This window comes from Oncorhynchus nerka, linkage group LG13, assembly GCF_034236695.1.
Source record: "Oncorhynchus nerka isolate Pitt River linkage group LG13, Oner_Uvic_2.0, whole genome shotgun sequence".
Classification (NCBI taxonomy): Eukaryota; Metazoa; Chordata; class Actinopteri; order Salmoniformes; family Salmonidae; genus Oncorhynchus; species Oncorhynchus nerka.
Window position 1 is genome coordinate 53,275,860 of NC_088408.1, and position 16,491 is coordinate 53,292,350.

The window sequence follows — 16,491 nt, forward strand, 5'->3', positions numbered from 1 at the left end:
GTGTCTCGCCTTGTGTCGTTATATCAGCCGATAAGAGTCAAGACTATTGCTCAGTATTACATTGAAGAACAATCTCCTTCCATGTGTCATTCTGCTGTTTCAGTTCAAAGTTATCCTGTGAAAATTTGGAGATCTCCTGCTCCAATTCATCCACTTGTTCGTGAGCTTTATGCTGTCTGATGACCGGTACTGTTTAAGGAACTCTTCAGCTGTGTTCTTTGTCACCTTTGACTTCTGGATATCATGTGAATAATAAATTCCGACAATCACTGTTCATTGAACACAAGAGGGGCAATTTTTGTAGCAGTAATAAAACCTAAATGAGCCTTACTTTTGGATGCAAGAGGGTTAGGTTATCTATGTCCGTTGAGGAGTCTGACTTTTCTCATTTTGGGGGGTGGAACAGAGGCCCTCTTGTCCTGCTTGGGAGCCTGGGGTTGGACATTGTTATCACTGGCGAGTGATTTAATCTTGCTTGTTGGGTGGAATCGGTTGCCTGAAACAAATACAAGATAGAAGACATTAATAGAGTTAGATTGGGAAAGAGATCGGTTTAAGCCTAAATGGCATTTAACCTGGCATAACTGTAGTGTGTAGGATTGACTACCATAAGGGAAAGAGGGATAACTAGTCAGTTGTACAACTGAATTCATTCAACTGAAATGTGTCTTCCACATTTAACCCAACCTCTCGGGGGTTTGATCCAGCAATCTTTTGGTTACTGGCCCAACACTCTGACCCTGCTAGGCTACTTTCCGCCCCTTCTATTGACAACAGTTTTTTTTAAATCCAATAAAACTCCATCTACAGACCAAAATCCATGCAATGGAACTCCTATTTTTGTGCTATAACCAAATCAAATGTGGGTATGGGTGGTTCACATCATGCTATTACCTAACCTGTTACCATTTGAATATTCTACCCTTAACTTGAAAAAGTTCAATCTTACACCTAACATTTTGACACATCTCCTGTTCATGTGGACTTTTTTTAATCCTGTCTCATTACTTTAGCCAACTACACTGACCAACAATATAAATGCAACTCTAAAATGTTCAGTTTTGTCACATAACGCAATGCCACAGATGTCTCAAGTTTGAAGGGAGCGTGCAATTGTCATGATGACTGCAGGAATGTCCACCAGAGCTGTTGCCAGATAATTCAATGTGGATTTCTCTACCATAAACCACCTCCAACGTCGTTTTAGAGAATTTGGCAGTACATCCAACCGGCCTCACAACCGTAGACCACTTGTAACCACGCCTGCCCAGGACCTCCGCAGCCGGCCTCTTCACCTACGGGATTGTCTGAAGGGAGGCGGGTCGGGGTGCAGAGGAGTATTTATGTCTGTAATAATGCCATTTTGTGTGGATAAACTAATTCTGATTGGCTGGGCCTGACTCCCAAGTGGGTGGGCCAATGGCTGCACCTCTACCCAGTGATGTGAAATCCATAGATTAGGGCCCAACTGTGATCTGCCCAACAATGCCTCTCTACAAGACGAACTCAATGGATTTTATGCACACTTTGGCTACAACAACATTGAGCCGGGCGTGAGGGCTGTCACCGACCCAGAGGACTTGGGTGATCTCGCTCTCCGAGACCGATGTGAGAAGAGTCTTTAATGAAGTCAATACCCGCAAGGCCGCGGGCCACGACGGTATTCCAGGGCACATTCTCGGAGAATGCGCAGAACAACATATTCACTGTCATTTTCACCTCTCCTTGTCCCAGTCTGGAATCCCCACATGTTTTAAGATGACCACAATCATTCCTGTTTATAAGAACTCTAAGGCTTCATGCTACAATGACTCCCATCCTGTAGCACTAACTTCTGTAATCATGAAGTGCTTTGAGATGCTGGTTATGACACACATTATCTCCACCTTCCCAGCCACCCTAGACCCATTTTGGGGGTCTAGGGTGGGCAACATCACCACCACCAAGCTGACCCTTAACACAGGGGCCCCTTAGGGGTGTGTGCTTAGTCTCCTCCTGTACTCCCTGTTCACCCACGACTGTGTGGCCATGCACGACCAAGACCATTATCAAGTTTGCTGACTACACCATGGTGGTAGGCCTGACCACGGGCGACAATGAGTCAGCCTACATGGAGGAGGTCAGTGACCTGGCAGTGTGATGTTGGAGCAACAACCTCTCCCTCAACGTCAGCAAGACCAAGGAGCTGATCATGGACTACAGGAGGGTGAGCACGCCTCCATCCACATCGATGGGGTGGCAGTGGAGCAAGTAGACAGCTTCAGTTCCTTGGTGTCCAAATCAAGACTTAAAATAGTCCTAACACACACGCACAGTTGTGAAGAAGGCGCGACAATGCCTCTTCCCCATCAGGAGATTGAAAAAGTTTGCCATGGGCCCTCAAATCCTGAAAAGGTTCTATAGCTGTACCATTGAGAGCATATTGACTGGCTGCATCACTGCTTGGTATGGCAACAGCACTGCCCTCGATCGCATGGCGCTACAGAGGGTTGTGCAGAAAGCCCAGTACATCACTGGGGCCGAGCTCCCTGCCAACCAGGACCTTTATATCAGGCGGTATGAAAAGAAGGCTCAGGAAATCGGCAAAGACCCCAACCACCCAAGCCATATACATTATCTTGTAATTTAGAGGTAACGTTAGTTTAAGTCAAATTAATTTTCTGGCGAGCTGGCTTGAGGCTTTAGCTATCTAGTAGATAATCTTAGCTAGCTTCTGTCTCCCAGTTAGCCCAGAACACAGATCACCAATTGTGGCTTTCTCTGGGACAGACATGCTCCCAATCCTAATCTGCCAAATGTATTTATTCTTTAGAAGAATTTCCAGATCCTTGACAGACCTCGGGTGCAGTAAATGATTTATAAAACATCGGCTTTACTGTGCCACACAATGTGAGTACTCATCTTTTGATAGGACTGACACAGTTGTTATAGTGCTGTGCAAAGTTGATATGATGTTCATAAATATATTTATATTGTTTATTATGAGGTTTTTTTTACACGTTGTCATTTACAGGACTTTCAAGACACGCAAACAAATCAGAGGAGCAGAGACAAGCAGCTGTCTTCACAGTGACTGAGGTGATAACCCCATAATAACAAAGCAAAAACAGATTTTCAGAAATGTTTGAAAATTTATAAAAAATAAAAACTTATTTACATAAGTATTCAGACCCTTTGCTATGAGACTCGAAATTGAGCTCAGGTGCATCCTGTTTCCATTGATCATCCCTGAGATGTTTCTACAACTTGATTGGAGTCCACCTGTGGTATATTCAATTGATTGGACATGATTTGGAAAGGCACTCACCTGTCTATATAAGGTCCCACAGTTGATAGTGTATCTCAAGGCACAGATCTGGGTTAGGTGAACCAAACGATTTCTGCAGCATTGAAGGTCCCCAAGAACACTGTAGCCTCCAACATACTTAAATGGAAGAAGTTTGGGAGACTAGTCAGGATCGAGGCAAACATGAACTGAGCGAAGTACAGAAAGATCCTTAATGAAAACCTGCTACAGAGCGCTCAGGACCTCAGACTGGGGCGAAGGTTCACCTTCCAACAGGACAACGACCCTAAGCACACAGCCAAGACAAAGCAGGAGTTGCTTCGGGACAAGTCTCTGAATGTCCTTGAGTGGCCCAGTCAGAGCCCGGAAATGAACCCAATCGAACATCTCTGGAGAGACCTGAAAATAGCTGTGCAGCAACGCTCACCTTCCAACCTGACAGCGCTTGAGAGGATCTGCAGAGAAGAAGGAGAGAAACTCCCCTAATACCGGTGTGCCAAGCTTGTAGCGTCATACCCAAGAAGACTCAAGTAATTGCTGCCAAAGATGCTTCAACAAAGTACTGAGCAAAGGGTCTGAGTACTTATGTAAATGTAATATTTCCGTTTTTATTACATTTTTTATTAGCAAACATTTCTAAAAACCTGTTTTTTCTTTAAACGTTACGGGGTATTGTGTGTAGGTTGATGAGGGAAAAAAACAATATAGTCAATTTTAGAATAAGGCTGTAACCTAACAAAATGTGGAAAAGGCAAGGGATCTGAATACTTTCTGAAGGCACGAAATAGCGAGTTCTGGATGCCCCAATCAAGTGATTGTTTCTTAAATAATGTTGTATGACATTAAATAATCAAAGTTAACTGGCTTATTTAATTTAAGACAAACAAAATAATGACAAGATGTACTCTACTGTAAACACACTTAAGGCATGCTTCCCAGCTGAACGTTTCGGTAAAGTTTGTGCCTATATTATGAGGACATTTTTGTGAGTTTTGGACTTGTTCGGGGACACAATTACTACTGTTCGGGGACACCGTTTTCTTTTCTGGAGGGCAACCTAAGTCTACGCTCCTTCGTCGGTGATTGGTCAACAGTAGGGATTCGTCAATAAAGTCTTTGTCATTGAACGAGAGAAGACTCGTTTTCATGTACATTTTTCATTGAAAAATACTGCACCAAACATCTTAGTTCGTTGTAAAATTGCGTGACTAAGTGAAAGATTATCTTAGGTTAATTCTGTCACGCCCTGTCCATAGAGAGCCCTTGTTTCTCTATGGTGTAGTAGGTTAGGGCGTGACTAGGGGGTGTTCTAGTTTATATTTTCTATGTTGGTGTTTTGTATGGTTCCCAATTAGAGGCAGCTGGAAAATCGCTGTCTCTAATTGGGGATCAATTTAAGTAGACATTTTTCCCACCTGTGTTTGTGGGACATTGTTTGTGTTTAGTTGCCTGTGCGCACTTCATGACTTCACGTTTCGTTATTGGTTTATTGTTTTGTTTGTTTCACGGAGATTAAAACTTCTTGGTGACTAGGGGGCAGTATTGAGTAGCTTGGAGGAATAAGGTGCCCAGAGTAAACCTCCTGCTACTCAGCCATAAAAGCTAGAATATGCATATATAGAAAACACTCTGACGTTTCTAAAACTGTTTGAATGATGTCTGTGAGTATAACAGAACTCATATGGCAGGTGAAAACCTGAGAAAGAAATCCACCAGGAAGTGGGAAATCTGAGGTTGGTCGATTTTCAACTCCGCCCCTATTGAAGATGCAGTGGGATATTGGTCATGTTGCACTTCCTAAGGCTTCCACTAGATGTCAACTGTCTTTAGAAACGTGTTTGAGGCTTCTACTGTAAAGGAGGGGCTCATAAGGGCTCTTTGAGTCAGTGGTCTGGCAGAGTGCCACAGGCTCGTGACGTGCGGTCATGTGAGAGGTAGCTGCCTTTCCATTGCATTTCTGCAGACAAAGCAATTCTCCGGTTGGAACATTATTGAAGATTTATGTTAAAAACATCCTAAAGATTGATTCTATACATCGTTTGACATGTTTCTACGGACTGTAGCGGAACTTTTTGACATTTCGTCTGCTCCTAGTGAACGCGCTTTGTGGCTTTGGATTTGTTTACAAAACGTGCTAACAAAAGTAGCTATTTGGACATAAATGATGGACATTATCGAACAAATCAAACATTTATTGTGGAACTGGGATTCTTGGGAGTGCATTCTGATGAAGATCATCAAAGGTAAGTGAATATTTATAATGCTATTTCTGACTAATGTTGACTACACAATATGGCGGATATCTTTTTGGCTGGTTTGGGCTCTGAGCGCCGTACTCAGATTATTGCAAGGTTTGTTTTTTTCGTAAAGTTTTTAGAAATCTGAAACAGCCGTTGCATTAAGGAGAAGTTTATCTAAATTTCCATGTATAATAGTTGTATCTTTTATCAATGTTGATGTGGCTCTCTGCAAAATCACTGCATGTTTTGGAACTACTGAACATAACAAGCCAATGTAAAATGAGATTTTTGGATATAAATATTCACTTTATCGAACAAAACATACATGTATTGTGTAACATGAAGTCTTATGAGTGTCATCTGATGAAGATCATCAAAGGTTAGTGATTCATTTTATCTATATTTCTGCTTTTTGTGACTCCACTCTTTGGCTGGAAAAATGGCTGTGTTTTTCTGTGACTTGGTGGTGAGCTAACATAATCGTTTGTGGTGCTTTCGCTGTAAAGCCTTTTTGAAATCAGATACTGTGGCTGGATTAACGAGAATTTTATCTTTAAAATTGTGTAAAACACTTGTATGCTTGAGGAATTTTAATTATGAGATTTTTGTTGTTTTGAATTTGGCGCCCTGCACTTTCACTGGCTGTTGGCGGGGTGGGATGCTACCGTCTCGAATATCCCAGAGAGGTTAAAAATATGTGGAACTATACTCATGCTGCACCTTGGTCTGCTCACTACGACTATCGTGGCAGAATATTCCACCAACAAAGGACCAAGCAGCATGTGACGGAGGCAAAGGAGTTTTGGACCTGGGAAGAAATTATGGGTGGTTGTGAGACCCTTCCTTGGAAGGAGACACCAAGGAAGGTGGAAGGACAGCGACGACGCCGGGACCGCGGCCACAGAAACCCCAAGATTTCTTTGGGGGGGGCACGAGGGGTGGTCGGCGGAGCAGCGGATAGTGGAAGACATTCGAACAGAAGATCCGGTTAGCAGTCTGGTGTAACCTGTGCCGGCTCCACACATCAGATTTCCAGTGCACCTCCCCAGTCCGGTACACCCTGTGCCTGCTCCCGCACTCGCCCTGAGGTGCATGTCACCAGTCCGGTGCCACTTGTACCGGCTCAACACATCAGATCTCCATCCGTAGCTTCCGGCGACGGTTCCCGGTCCGGAGCTTCCGGCGACGGTTCCCGGTCCGGAGCTTCCCGCGACGGTTCCCGGCCCGGAATCTCCCGCGACGGTCCCCGGTCCGGAACCTCCAGCGACGATCAACGGTCCGGAACCTCCCGCGACGGTCACCGGTTCGGAACCTCCCGCGACGGTCTACAGTCCGGAACCTCCCGCGACGGTCTACAGGCCGGAACCTCCAGCGACGTTCCACAGGCCGGAACCTCCAGCGACGTTCCACAGTCCGGAACCTCCCGCGACGGTCCACAATCCAGAACCTCCCGCGACGGTCCACAGCCCGGAACCTCCAGCGAAGTTCCGGGCTGTGGAGGGTCCGGAGCTTCCAGGCAAGGTGTCCAGTCCTGCTCCATGGCCTTCCTCTGCACCGATGCCCAGTACAGGGACGGTGTCCAGTCCCGCTTCAGGGCAGGAGCCTTACTCTGTGCCGGTGGCCAGTCCAGGCACGATGTCCAGTCAAGCTCCATGTCCGGAGCCTTCTTCTGCGCCGGTGCCTAGTCCAGGTACGGCGTCCAACTCAGCTCCAGGGCCGGAGGCCTCTGCGCCGGTGCCCAGTCCAGGCACGGCGTTCAGCCCGGCGCCATGGCCGGAACCTAATATATATATATATATATATATAGGGGTTAAATAAATATAGAAACAGAGATATATATTATACAACTTGAAGTTAATATAATGCCATTGTTAAGTGAGAAAACCACTCTGGAAAAGGGCGGGACAGCTCCTTCGGATGTAAGCATGAAAAATATTTTAATTCCCTGTCTAGTGATATGAAGAACCCTTTTAAAGTAGAGAGGTGTAGGCTGGAGGTCTCTGCTGGGTTTATTAAGAGTCATCCGTTGGAAAGAATTGATTAGCAATCAGGGGCCAATCTCGGGTGCAGAAGCATAGTAAGATGATCAGAACCTGATAAGCTTCTATGTGGTACACTACTGTCATCATATTAGGGATATCTAGGTGAAATGTCCAACGTTTTCCTGAAATATCGGGACATGTGTAATTAGGGAAATATATGTGAAATATCAATTTCTCTTGAAAGCAGGACATGTTACTTTCACTTTTTTGTTTCCTTAATTACAGGTTATGAGAATCTACAGTCTGAAGCAATATCCCTTGATCCAAGGACTGTTCTTGAAATGATACAAGATCACAGATGATGTGAATGATTTTATGCTTACTGCTAATGTTTTTTATACTGTCTATTTTTTCATGTTTTCTAAAAATACATTTTAAGTATATATATTTTTTAAATGGTCTAGGGGAAGTGTAAGAATATTTCCAAGATAAATACACAAAGCAGAGTATGAGAGGTCAAGAGGACAAGAAGTCAATGGAAATAGTTGTTTTTCTGTAATATCAATGGGCCAGAGACAAGGAATTGTAATTGTCAACCACAGGCTAGGGCTGAGTTATAAAACTACATCCTATCCCTTTGTTCTGTGGAGAGAATCACCAAGGACAGGGGAGCATGAACATCTACCATCTACCACCCTGCATGATTTGTTCTCTTTGAATAAACCTATTTTCCTCCCCCTGATTTGCTTTGGGGTCTGTGTTATTGAATAATAACATCAACTGCTAACACGTCCCATTAACATTAGCTAAAGTTCACCAAATATGTTTTTACCTAAATCAGGGGTTTCCTCATCGTCTGATTCATTTTCAGTCAGAGAAAGTCAGCTTGGCACTATCGTCCTTCAGAAAGTAGTCCATAGTCGATAGCGCCTGATAAAATCAGGACAGCAATGTTATTGAGAGCAATAGCAACATATTTGCAGTTCTCCATACCTACTGTTATATCTTATGATTTTTTTTGTATAAAGGATTATCTATGTATATCGAGCAGCTTGTTTTATAGACACAAGATGCTACACCGCAGACCAATCTGAAACTCATCTCTCGGCAGGTCCACCCCACACATTATCTCAGCCTTTTTCTTATGCTATACCAACTAGGCTCGTAATTTAACAACTTTATTCGCATTTACAGACGGCATAAAAGTTTGTTATTAAGGCACGTATTAAGGCATGTTTACGGTCAAATGGCTCTCCTGTGAAGTCGTGACTTGCAACATATGCATAGTTTCCTGAAATGGGTCACATTTGGGGAGTTTCTCCCATTCTTCTCTGCAGATCCTCTCAAGCTGTCAGGTTGGATGGGAAGTGTCGCTGCACGGCTCTTCAGGTCTCTCCGGAGATGTTAGATCGGGTTCAAGTCCGGGCTCTGGCTGGGCCACTCAAGGAATTTCAGACTTGTCCGGAAGCCACTCTTGCGTTGTCTTGGCTGTGTGCTAGGGTCGTTGTCCTGTTAGAAGGTCAACCTTCACCCCAGTCTGAGGTCCTGAGCACGCTGGAGCAGGCATTCAACAAGGATTTCTCTGCACTACTTTGGTGAAGAAGGAAAACAAATAAATGTTTTATTGCATTTCCTACAGCACCCTCATCACCCCTACTTCCCGCAGCTATTCGAAGGGCACTATGGTAGTCGGGGAAACCCTTTTCATGCAGAAATTACGTCGATACAGAAATTACTTTTCTGTGGGCGGTTAGGAGAACTTACGCAGCAGGTTAGGAGAATTAACATTGCAGGTTAAAAGAGTGGCCGTGTTCAATACCATGAAAATGACTGTGGATGACTGCCGACTACAAATCACCTTGTATCATACAAATCATTTTTATTTGTAGATCAGTCAGTCACAATATACCCATGATATATTGCGGTTTTGATCGTAAAATCACCACACATTTGTGGCCAGCTGAAGCAAAATGGTAATTAAAAGCACCACAAATTTTGACCGTAGTAGAACATCATGTCGGAGGATAACAACACAGACAAATTAATCAAGGTAAGGGTGATTCACTTGAATACAGAACAATTGTTTGGATATTGGATTTGGTTATTAAAAGCACCACACATTTTTGGCCAGCTGAAGCCAAATGGTTATTAAAAGCAGTAACGAGGGGGTGCAGTTTTGTTTAAAAGATTTGACCACTTTGCAGAAATTAGCTGGATTACCACCACTCTCAGATACACAATTCAAGGAATATGTTGATTTTTTAACCAGGGATAGAAATCTATTTCTCATTGTCTGAAAGACTGCCAATCAGACGTAGAATCAGTCAGTCTTAACCCACGCTACATTTATTTCCTTTAATTTAAGACAATTCATGCGTAAACCAAGGATTATATCTGTTTTTTTACCCTTATCTTTTTGTACAGAACATGTTTATCTGCAACGAAATTAAATTGGGAAACAATTAAGGGCCTGATCGGAGTCAGTGATGGTTGGCACAATCCACCAGACACTCAACCCCAGCTCAGACACAAAATATTGCTCATTAAAATATAAAAATGTCTATTTGTAACACTGCATGAGTGAGATTTAGGTATCTAAACACCTCTTGTGCAGGAAACGGGACAATGGTCACTGAACTCATTAGCAAATATCCCATTGGCTGTACAATTATGAGGAGCATTTGTTAGAATAATATCTAAAAGAGTAGATTTGTTAGGGTGTTTAAAGTTGGAGCGAGTTGGTTTAGTTATCAGCTGAGTTAGATTTAGCTCAGAGGTGGTAATGGATACAGAAACATTTAAATGGCTCTTTATGCCAACTTTGTCATACTAAAAACATTATAATCATTCAGAGACACACCAGAGTCCGGCATAGACTCCTTTAACCAAGATTCAGTTATAACCAGAATGTCCATGTTGGTACAGAAGAAAGATACAATACACATTATTTTCCCCAGAGCTGCAGCTGTGGGATTTCAGACAGTCTCTTTGAAGAACATGCCATGCTCAGCAGGTAGCTATTAGAAAATACCATGGGGTTGGCTTGAATTGGAATAGATACAAGACTGCCTAGAACCGAACTATTAGGCTGAACCACTGAACCCATATAATTCCTCTCTGGTTTATTAATTTGTAATTTCAAACAATATATTCAAAGTGCTGCCCACTATATTCCAACTATTGAATTATAATAATCTTTATATTTCCATGATTCAAACAGTTCACCAATAAACTAGGCCTAGATTGTTTGCCCATATTTACCAGTCAGCTCTACATGGCACAATTTGGAGATGATAACAAAAGTGTAGTAAATGCAGAAATGGATGAAAATGCAGCAAATTACTTTTAGTTTAAGTTATATTGTTTTATTCTGTTCAATCAGAATGTATAAAGCCCCACTGAAATCACTTATAATGTATTTGTTGCCACCCTAGGGTAATTTAGAACGTTTATTATTCAAAAACATAAAAGACTGTCAAACCGTCAAAAATGTGATATGATATTTTGACCACATTGCCCAGCCCTAGGTCAAAGACTCAATCATGTACACTCTTACTGACAGTTGTGGCTGCTTTGTATTATGTATTGTTGTCTCTACCTTCTTGACCTTTGTTTGTGCCATGTTTTGGTGCTGCTACCATGTTGTGTTGCTGCCATGTTTTTGTCATGTTGTGTTGCTGCCTTATGTTGATGTCTAGGTCCCTCTTTATGTAGTGTTGTGTCTCTCTTGTTGTGATGTGTGTTTTGTCCTATATTTATATTGCATTTATTTTTTTAATCCCAGGCCCCCGTCCCCGCAGGAGGCCTTTTGCCATTTGGTAGGCTGTCATTGTAAATAATATATTTGTTCTTAACTGACATGCCTAGTTAAATAAAGGTTAAATAAAATAAAGACATTGCATGTATCAACCAATGGTTGAGTGCCACGTCATCGACTGACAGATTGCTGTAACGTAAGCTGATAAGTAAAATACATATCCAGTCGTTGTACGATCTTGCATGCATCAGCAACGCCTGGGCAGAGGAATGCGCCCATAGGTTGCATAGCACATTATCAACTGGGTAATTTACTGACATAATTCTCTAACATATTTTATTGACCCTGGGTTTATAAGCGCGGATATCAACTCTGCCACTTGAGCATGCTTTTGAGGCACAGTCGATAGCGCACTGGACTTCGGGCTAGAAGGTCGAGGGTTCGAGACTGTTTCATTACAATGTGATGTGGTTAGTTGATGCGTAAAAACAAATCAATACAGGAAATACATGTGGGAACAGAAGTATATATTAATAATATTACAGGGCTAGGGGTTACATACATACACGTATTATTTCAACAGCTTTTTTTTGTTAGTAGAGTATTTAATCGTCTTAAAATACAGTTCAATTTATTTTTGTAAGGTAATTGTACATTTACCTTTGTGAATATGAAATTTGGCCAAAAGAATGAAATGAATTACATAAAAATGTTTCAGCTTATTTCTATCGTAGGTAAAGAATCCAAGAAGTACATATCTCCACAATAGTGTAAGATCTTCATAAATGTGTTCAATTATAAATCTACTGATGTCTTGCCACAGTTTTCTTACATAAATACGATGCAACACTGTTTCTGGGTGGTTATCACAAAATAAACTATTTGAGTTGATGTTTTCCTTAAACTTCTTTAGGCCTAAAATACCTATTCAGGCGTTGTAGGACCTGGTATGCGTCAGAAACGCCTGGGCAACGAATGTGCCCAACACTCAACATCTGGTCTTGTTTGACGTCATTACTGCCGACAGTACAGGCGACTGCCAACTGACTGACCTACAAAGAACACTGCATCATAAATAACTACTCGTTATTATTTGTAGGTCAGGTACAGTCACAATTTACCCTTGATACATTACGGTTTTGATCCTTTCAAACACCGCTAGAGATAGAGCACGGCCTCTTTGTTCTCGAATTGAACAGGATGGACCCCAAAGGCCCAACAAATGTCTGTCTTTTTCCTGCCTGTTTTCATAAAAAAGGCGCAAATGTGATAAGTGAACCGGGCTCAATGCTACTAATATATTTTACTATGATATTGAAATGTTTCGTGATGACAATCCTCAAATATTTTGAATTGTAATGTCTTCAAATATGTATAATTTTCATCAGGCGTTCGTTATAGGCCGTTCTTGTTTAGTTAGACACAATTTTTCCTTTGACAAGAACCGTAGCTAGTTTGCTAGGGTTTAAGTCACTATACGATTCATCTTTATTATCGTTTAGCTAAGTGATATATAACCTGGATGACTATTCACTTTTACACTCTCTGGCAAATAATGGTTGGGACGGTTTGCTAGCAAGCCAGGCTCTTTTAGCGAGCTAATTAAGTTAGCGTCGACGAGTTTTGGTACTCGGCGAACCTCCCCCGCTTCATGTTCACATGAGGTCTCTCAACAACGCATTTCACTTAGCCAGTTTGCTTGCATTTAACAGTAACGAACCCCGAGACGAAGGGTCACGCTCATTAGACCGGTGCGTGTCCTGTGGCTATCTTGCTACTGCTGTAGCTAGGCAAGTACAGTAGCTAAGTGCTCAAAAGCATAGCACCCGATGCTGGCTAAAAATAACCAACTCTTTGTCCCCAATTCAGCACCCCACCAAAAGTGGTGAGCTCGCCTATTAGAGCCCGTCCGCCTTACGACTTTACATACAACCAGTTGGGACTTTGTCGCTCTACATGGTCGATACAGCCAAGTTAGGACGATCGGAAGAGGTTGGAGGCACTGTAGTTTGTGAGACGAACTGGCATGAGGCATCTCTCTCCGGCTGGGTGTCTTCAAGTCTGGTTACCAAAGTAAACGCATTCAACTGGCTTTTTTTGACCGAACATCAAGCGTCATCCATGGCGTTGGCCTGTCACCATTAGCTTGTTCCCGGCAGGGAAAACATTAGCTATTTAACACTAACAATACTGTTCTGATTGTAAACTGTGAAAGAAATCATTTAAAGTTATTCTACCACAGTGGAACATCATGTCGGAGGATAACAACGCAGACAAATTCATCAAGGTACTGTAATGTTGATTCATTTGAATACAGAACAATTGTTTGCATGTTGGATGTGCTGCTAATGTTGTCATAAGGCTAGGGCTGGGAATGGCCAGGGACCTCAGGCTATTATCACGATATTTAGGTGCCGATAAGATATTTATTGCGCTTCTCACGATTATAGCTATATGTATTGCGATTCGAGTTTCCAAACATATTGCTGCAGAAGGACACGAGAGGCATGAGAGAACGAGTTTATCAGACATGGAAATAATTGTTGAAAACAAATTTGCTCCATATTTAAATATAACATTTAGAACCAGCTATTAAGGAAAAATACAGGAGTTTTGGTGCAGGTAGCTAGCGCAAAATAATAGGATATTGTCAAAATGATATGATACGATTTATCGTCAGAAATAATATCCGGATATGTAACTTATCAATTCCTCCTGTCACTACATAATGCATTGGAATGTCACTTGATAAGAGTCAGATTGTACTTCAAAGACTAATGTCAGTTGTTTATTTCCATTGCAGACACATTTCGTTCCTCATGGTATGATATTGTTGTTTAGAAGAAATGTTTCATGCATAACATACTCTTTTCAAATGACACATATGACATGTTTTGGAAAGTTTACTTTTTCTTTCATCTCACATGAAACTTTCCTGGTTTGGTTTTCCACTTAAAGGAACACTCCACCCAAAAGTATATTTTGGTATTTATTTTATTAGTCCATAGTTGACACAGTCCCAACATATTTGGATCAAATCTGCAATCAAGTTTAAGATATGTAACTTAAAAAAAAATACAGATCATCCCTGTATGATGCAGCAAAATGCGTCATGACTCTTGCTGTCCCCAGTCCACCTGGCCGTGCTGCTGCTCCAGTTTCAACTGTTCTGCCTGCGGCTATGGAATCCTGACCTGTTCACCGGACGTGCTATTTGTCCCAGACCTGCTGTTTTCAACTCCCTAGAGACAGCAGGAGCGGTAGAGATACTCTCAATGATCAGCTATGAAAAGCCAACTGACATTTACTCATTTGGTGCTGACCTGTTGCACCCTCGACAACTACTGTGATTATTATTATTTGACCATGCTGGTCATTTATGAACATTTGAACATCTTGGCCATGTTCTGTTATAATCTCCACCCGGCACAGCCAGAAGAGGACTGGCCACCCCTCATAGCCTTTCTAGGGAGTTTTTCCTAGCCACTGTGCTTCTACACCTGCATTGTTTGCTGTTTGCGGTTTTAGGCTGGGTTTCTGTACAGCACTTTGAGATATCAGCTGATGTAAGAAGGGCTATATGAATACATTTGATTTGATCATAAGGGTATGATTTCTGTATTTTGAAAGTTACTTTTGGTCATGTAGTGTATGTGGACACCTGCTTGTTGAACTTCTCATTCCAAAATCATCAAATCAAATTGTATTTGTCACATGCGCCTAATACAACAGGTGTAGACCTTACAGTGAAATGCTTACTTACAAGCCCTACACCAACATTGCAGTTCAAGAAATAGAGTTAAGAAAATATTTACTAAATAAGCTAAAGTAAAAAATAAGTTACACAATAAAATAACAATAACGAGGCTATATACATGGGGTACCTGTACCTGGTCAATGTACAGGTTAGTCAAGGTGATTTGCACATAAAGGTAGGGGTAAAGTTACTATGCATAGATAATAAACCGCGAGTAGCAGCGGTGTAAAAACAAGGGGGGGTGTCAGTTAATGTAAATAGTCCAGGTGGCCAGCAGTCTTATGGCTTGGGGGTAGAAGCTGATAAGGAACCTTTTGGACCTAGACATGGCGCTCCGGTACCGCTTGCCGTCTGACCATTTTTTGGGCCTAACTCTGACACCACTTGGTATATCGGTCCTGGATGGCAGGAAGCTTGGCTCCAGTGATGTACTGGGCTGTACGCACTACCCTCTGTAGCGCCTTACGGTTAGATGCCGAGCAGTTGCCATACCAGGCAGTGATGCAACCGGTCAGGATGCTCTTGAGGGTGCAGCTGTAGAACTTTTGAGGATCTGGTAACCCATGACAAATCTTTTCATTCTCCTAAGCGGGAAAATGTGTTTTGTGCCCGGTTCACGACTGTCCTGGTGTGTTTGGACCATGATAGTTTGTTGGTGATGTGGACACCAAGGAACTTGAAACTCTTGACCCGCTTCACTACAGACCCGCTGATGTTAATGGGGCCCTGTTCTGCCCTCCTTTCCCTGTAGTCCATGATGGCTCCTTTGTCTTGCTAACATTGAGGGAGAGGTTGTTGTCCTGGCACTACGCTGCCAGGTCTCTGACCTCCTCCCTATAGGCTGTCTTGTCGGTGATAAGGCCTACCACTGTTGTGTTGTCAGCAAACTTAATGATGGTGTTGGAGTCGTGCTTGGCCACACAGTCATGGGTTAACAGGGAGTACAGGAGGGGACTAAGCACGCACCCCTGAGGGGTTCCAGTGTTGAGAATCAGCGTGGCAGATGTTGTTGCCTACCCTTACTATCTGAGAGTGGCCCGTCAGGAAGTCCATGATTCAGTTGCAGAGTGAGGTGTTTAGTCCCAGTGTCCTTAGCTTAGTGATGAGCTTTGTGGCCAATATGGTGTTGAGCTGTGGTCATTGAACAGCATTCTCACATAGATATTCCTTTTGTCCATGTGGGAAAAGGCAGTGTGTAGTGTGATTGAGATTGCGTCATATGTGGATCTGTTGGGACGGTATGCGAATTGGAGTGGGTCTATGGTTTCCGGGATGATGGTGTTGATGTGAGTCATGATCAGCCTTTCAAAGCACTTCATGGCTACCGACGTGAGTGCTACAGGGCAATAGTCATTTTGGCAAGGCATTAATATGGAGTTAATCCCTCCTTTGCTGCTATAACAGCCTTCACTCTTCTGGGAAGGCTTTCCACTAGATATTGGAACATTGCTGCGAGGACTTGCTTCCAT

General features: G+C 42.6%; 1 protein-coding gene across 4 annotated transcripts in view; it reads left to right on the top strand.

Annotated features, from left to right (window-relative positions):
- Positions 1–13,405: 13,405 nt before the first annotated feature.
- Positions 13,406–16,491, top strand: part of mapkapk5 (MAPK activated protein kinase 5) — a 39,645-nt gene continuing 36,559 nt past the window's right edge. For all 4 annotated transcript variants that reach the window (XR_003865142.2, XM_029677341.2, XM_029677342.2 and 1 more), the window contains exon 1: positions 13,406–13,552. Coding sequence is in view for 3 of the 4 variants with exons in the window: in XM_029677341.2 (XP_029533201.1) it covers positions 13,517–13,552 (36 nt within the window). In the remaining variant the exon portion in view is untranslated. The remainder of the gene's footprint in view (positions 13,553–16,491) is intronic.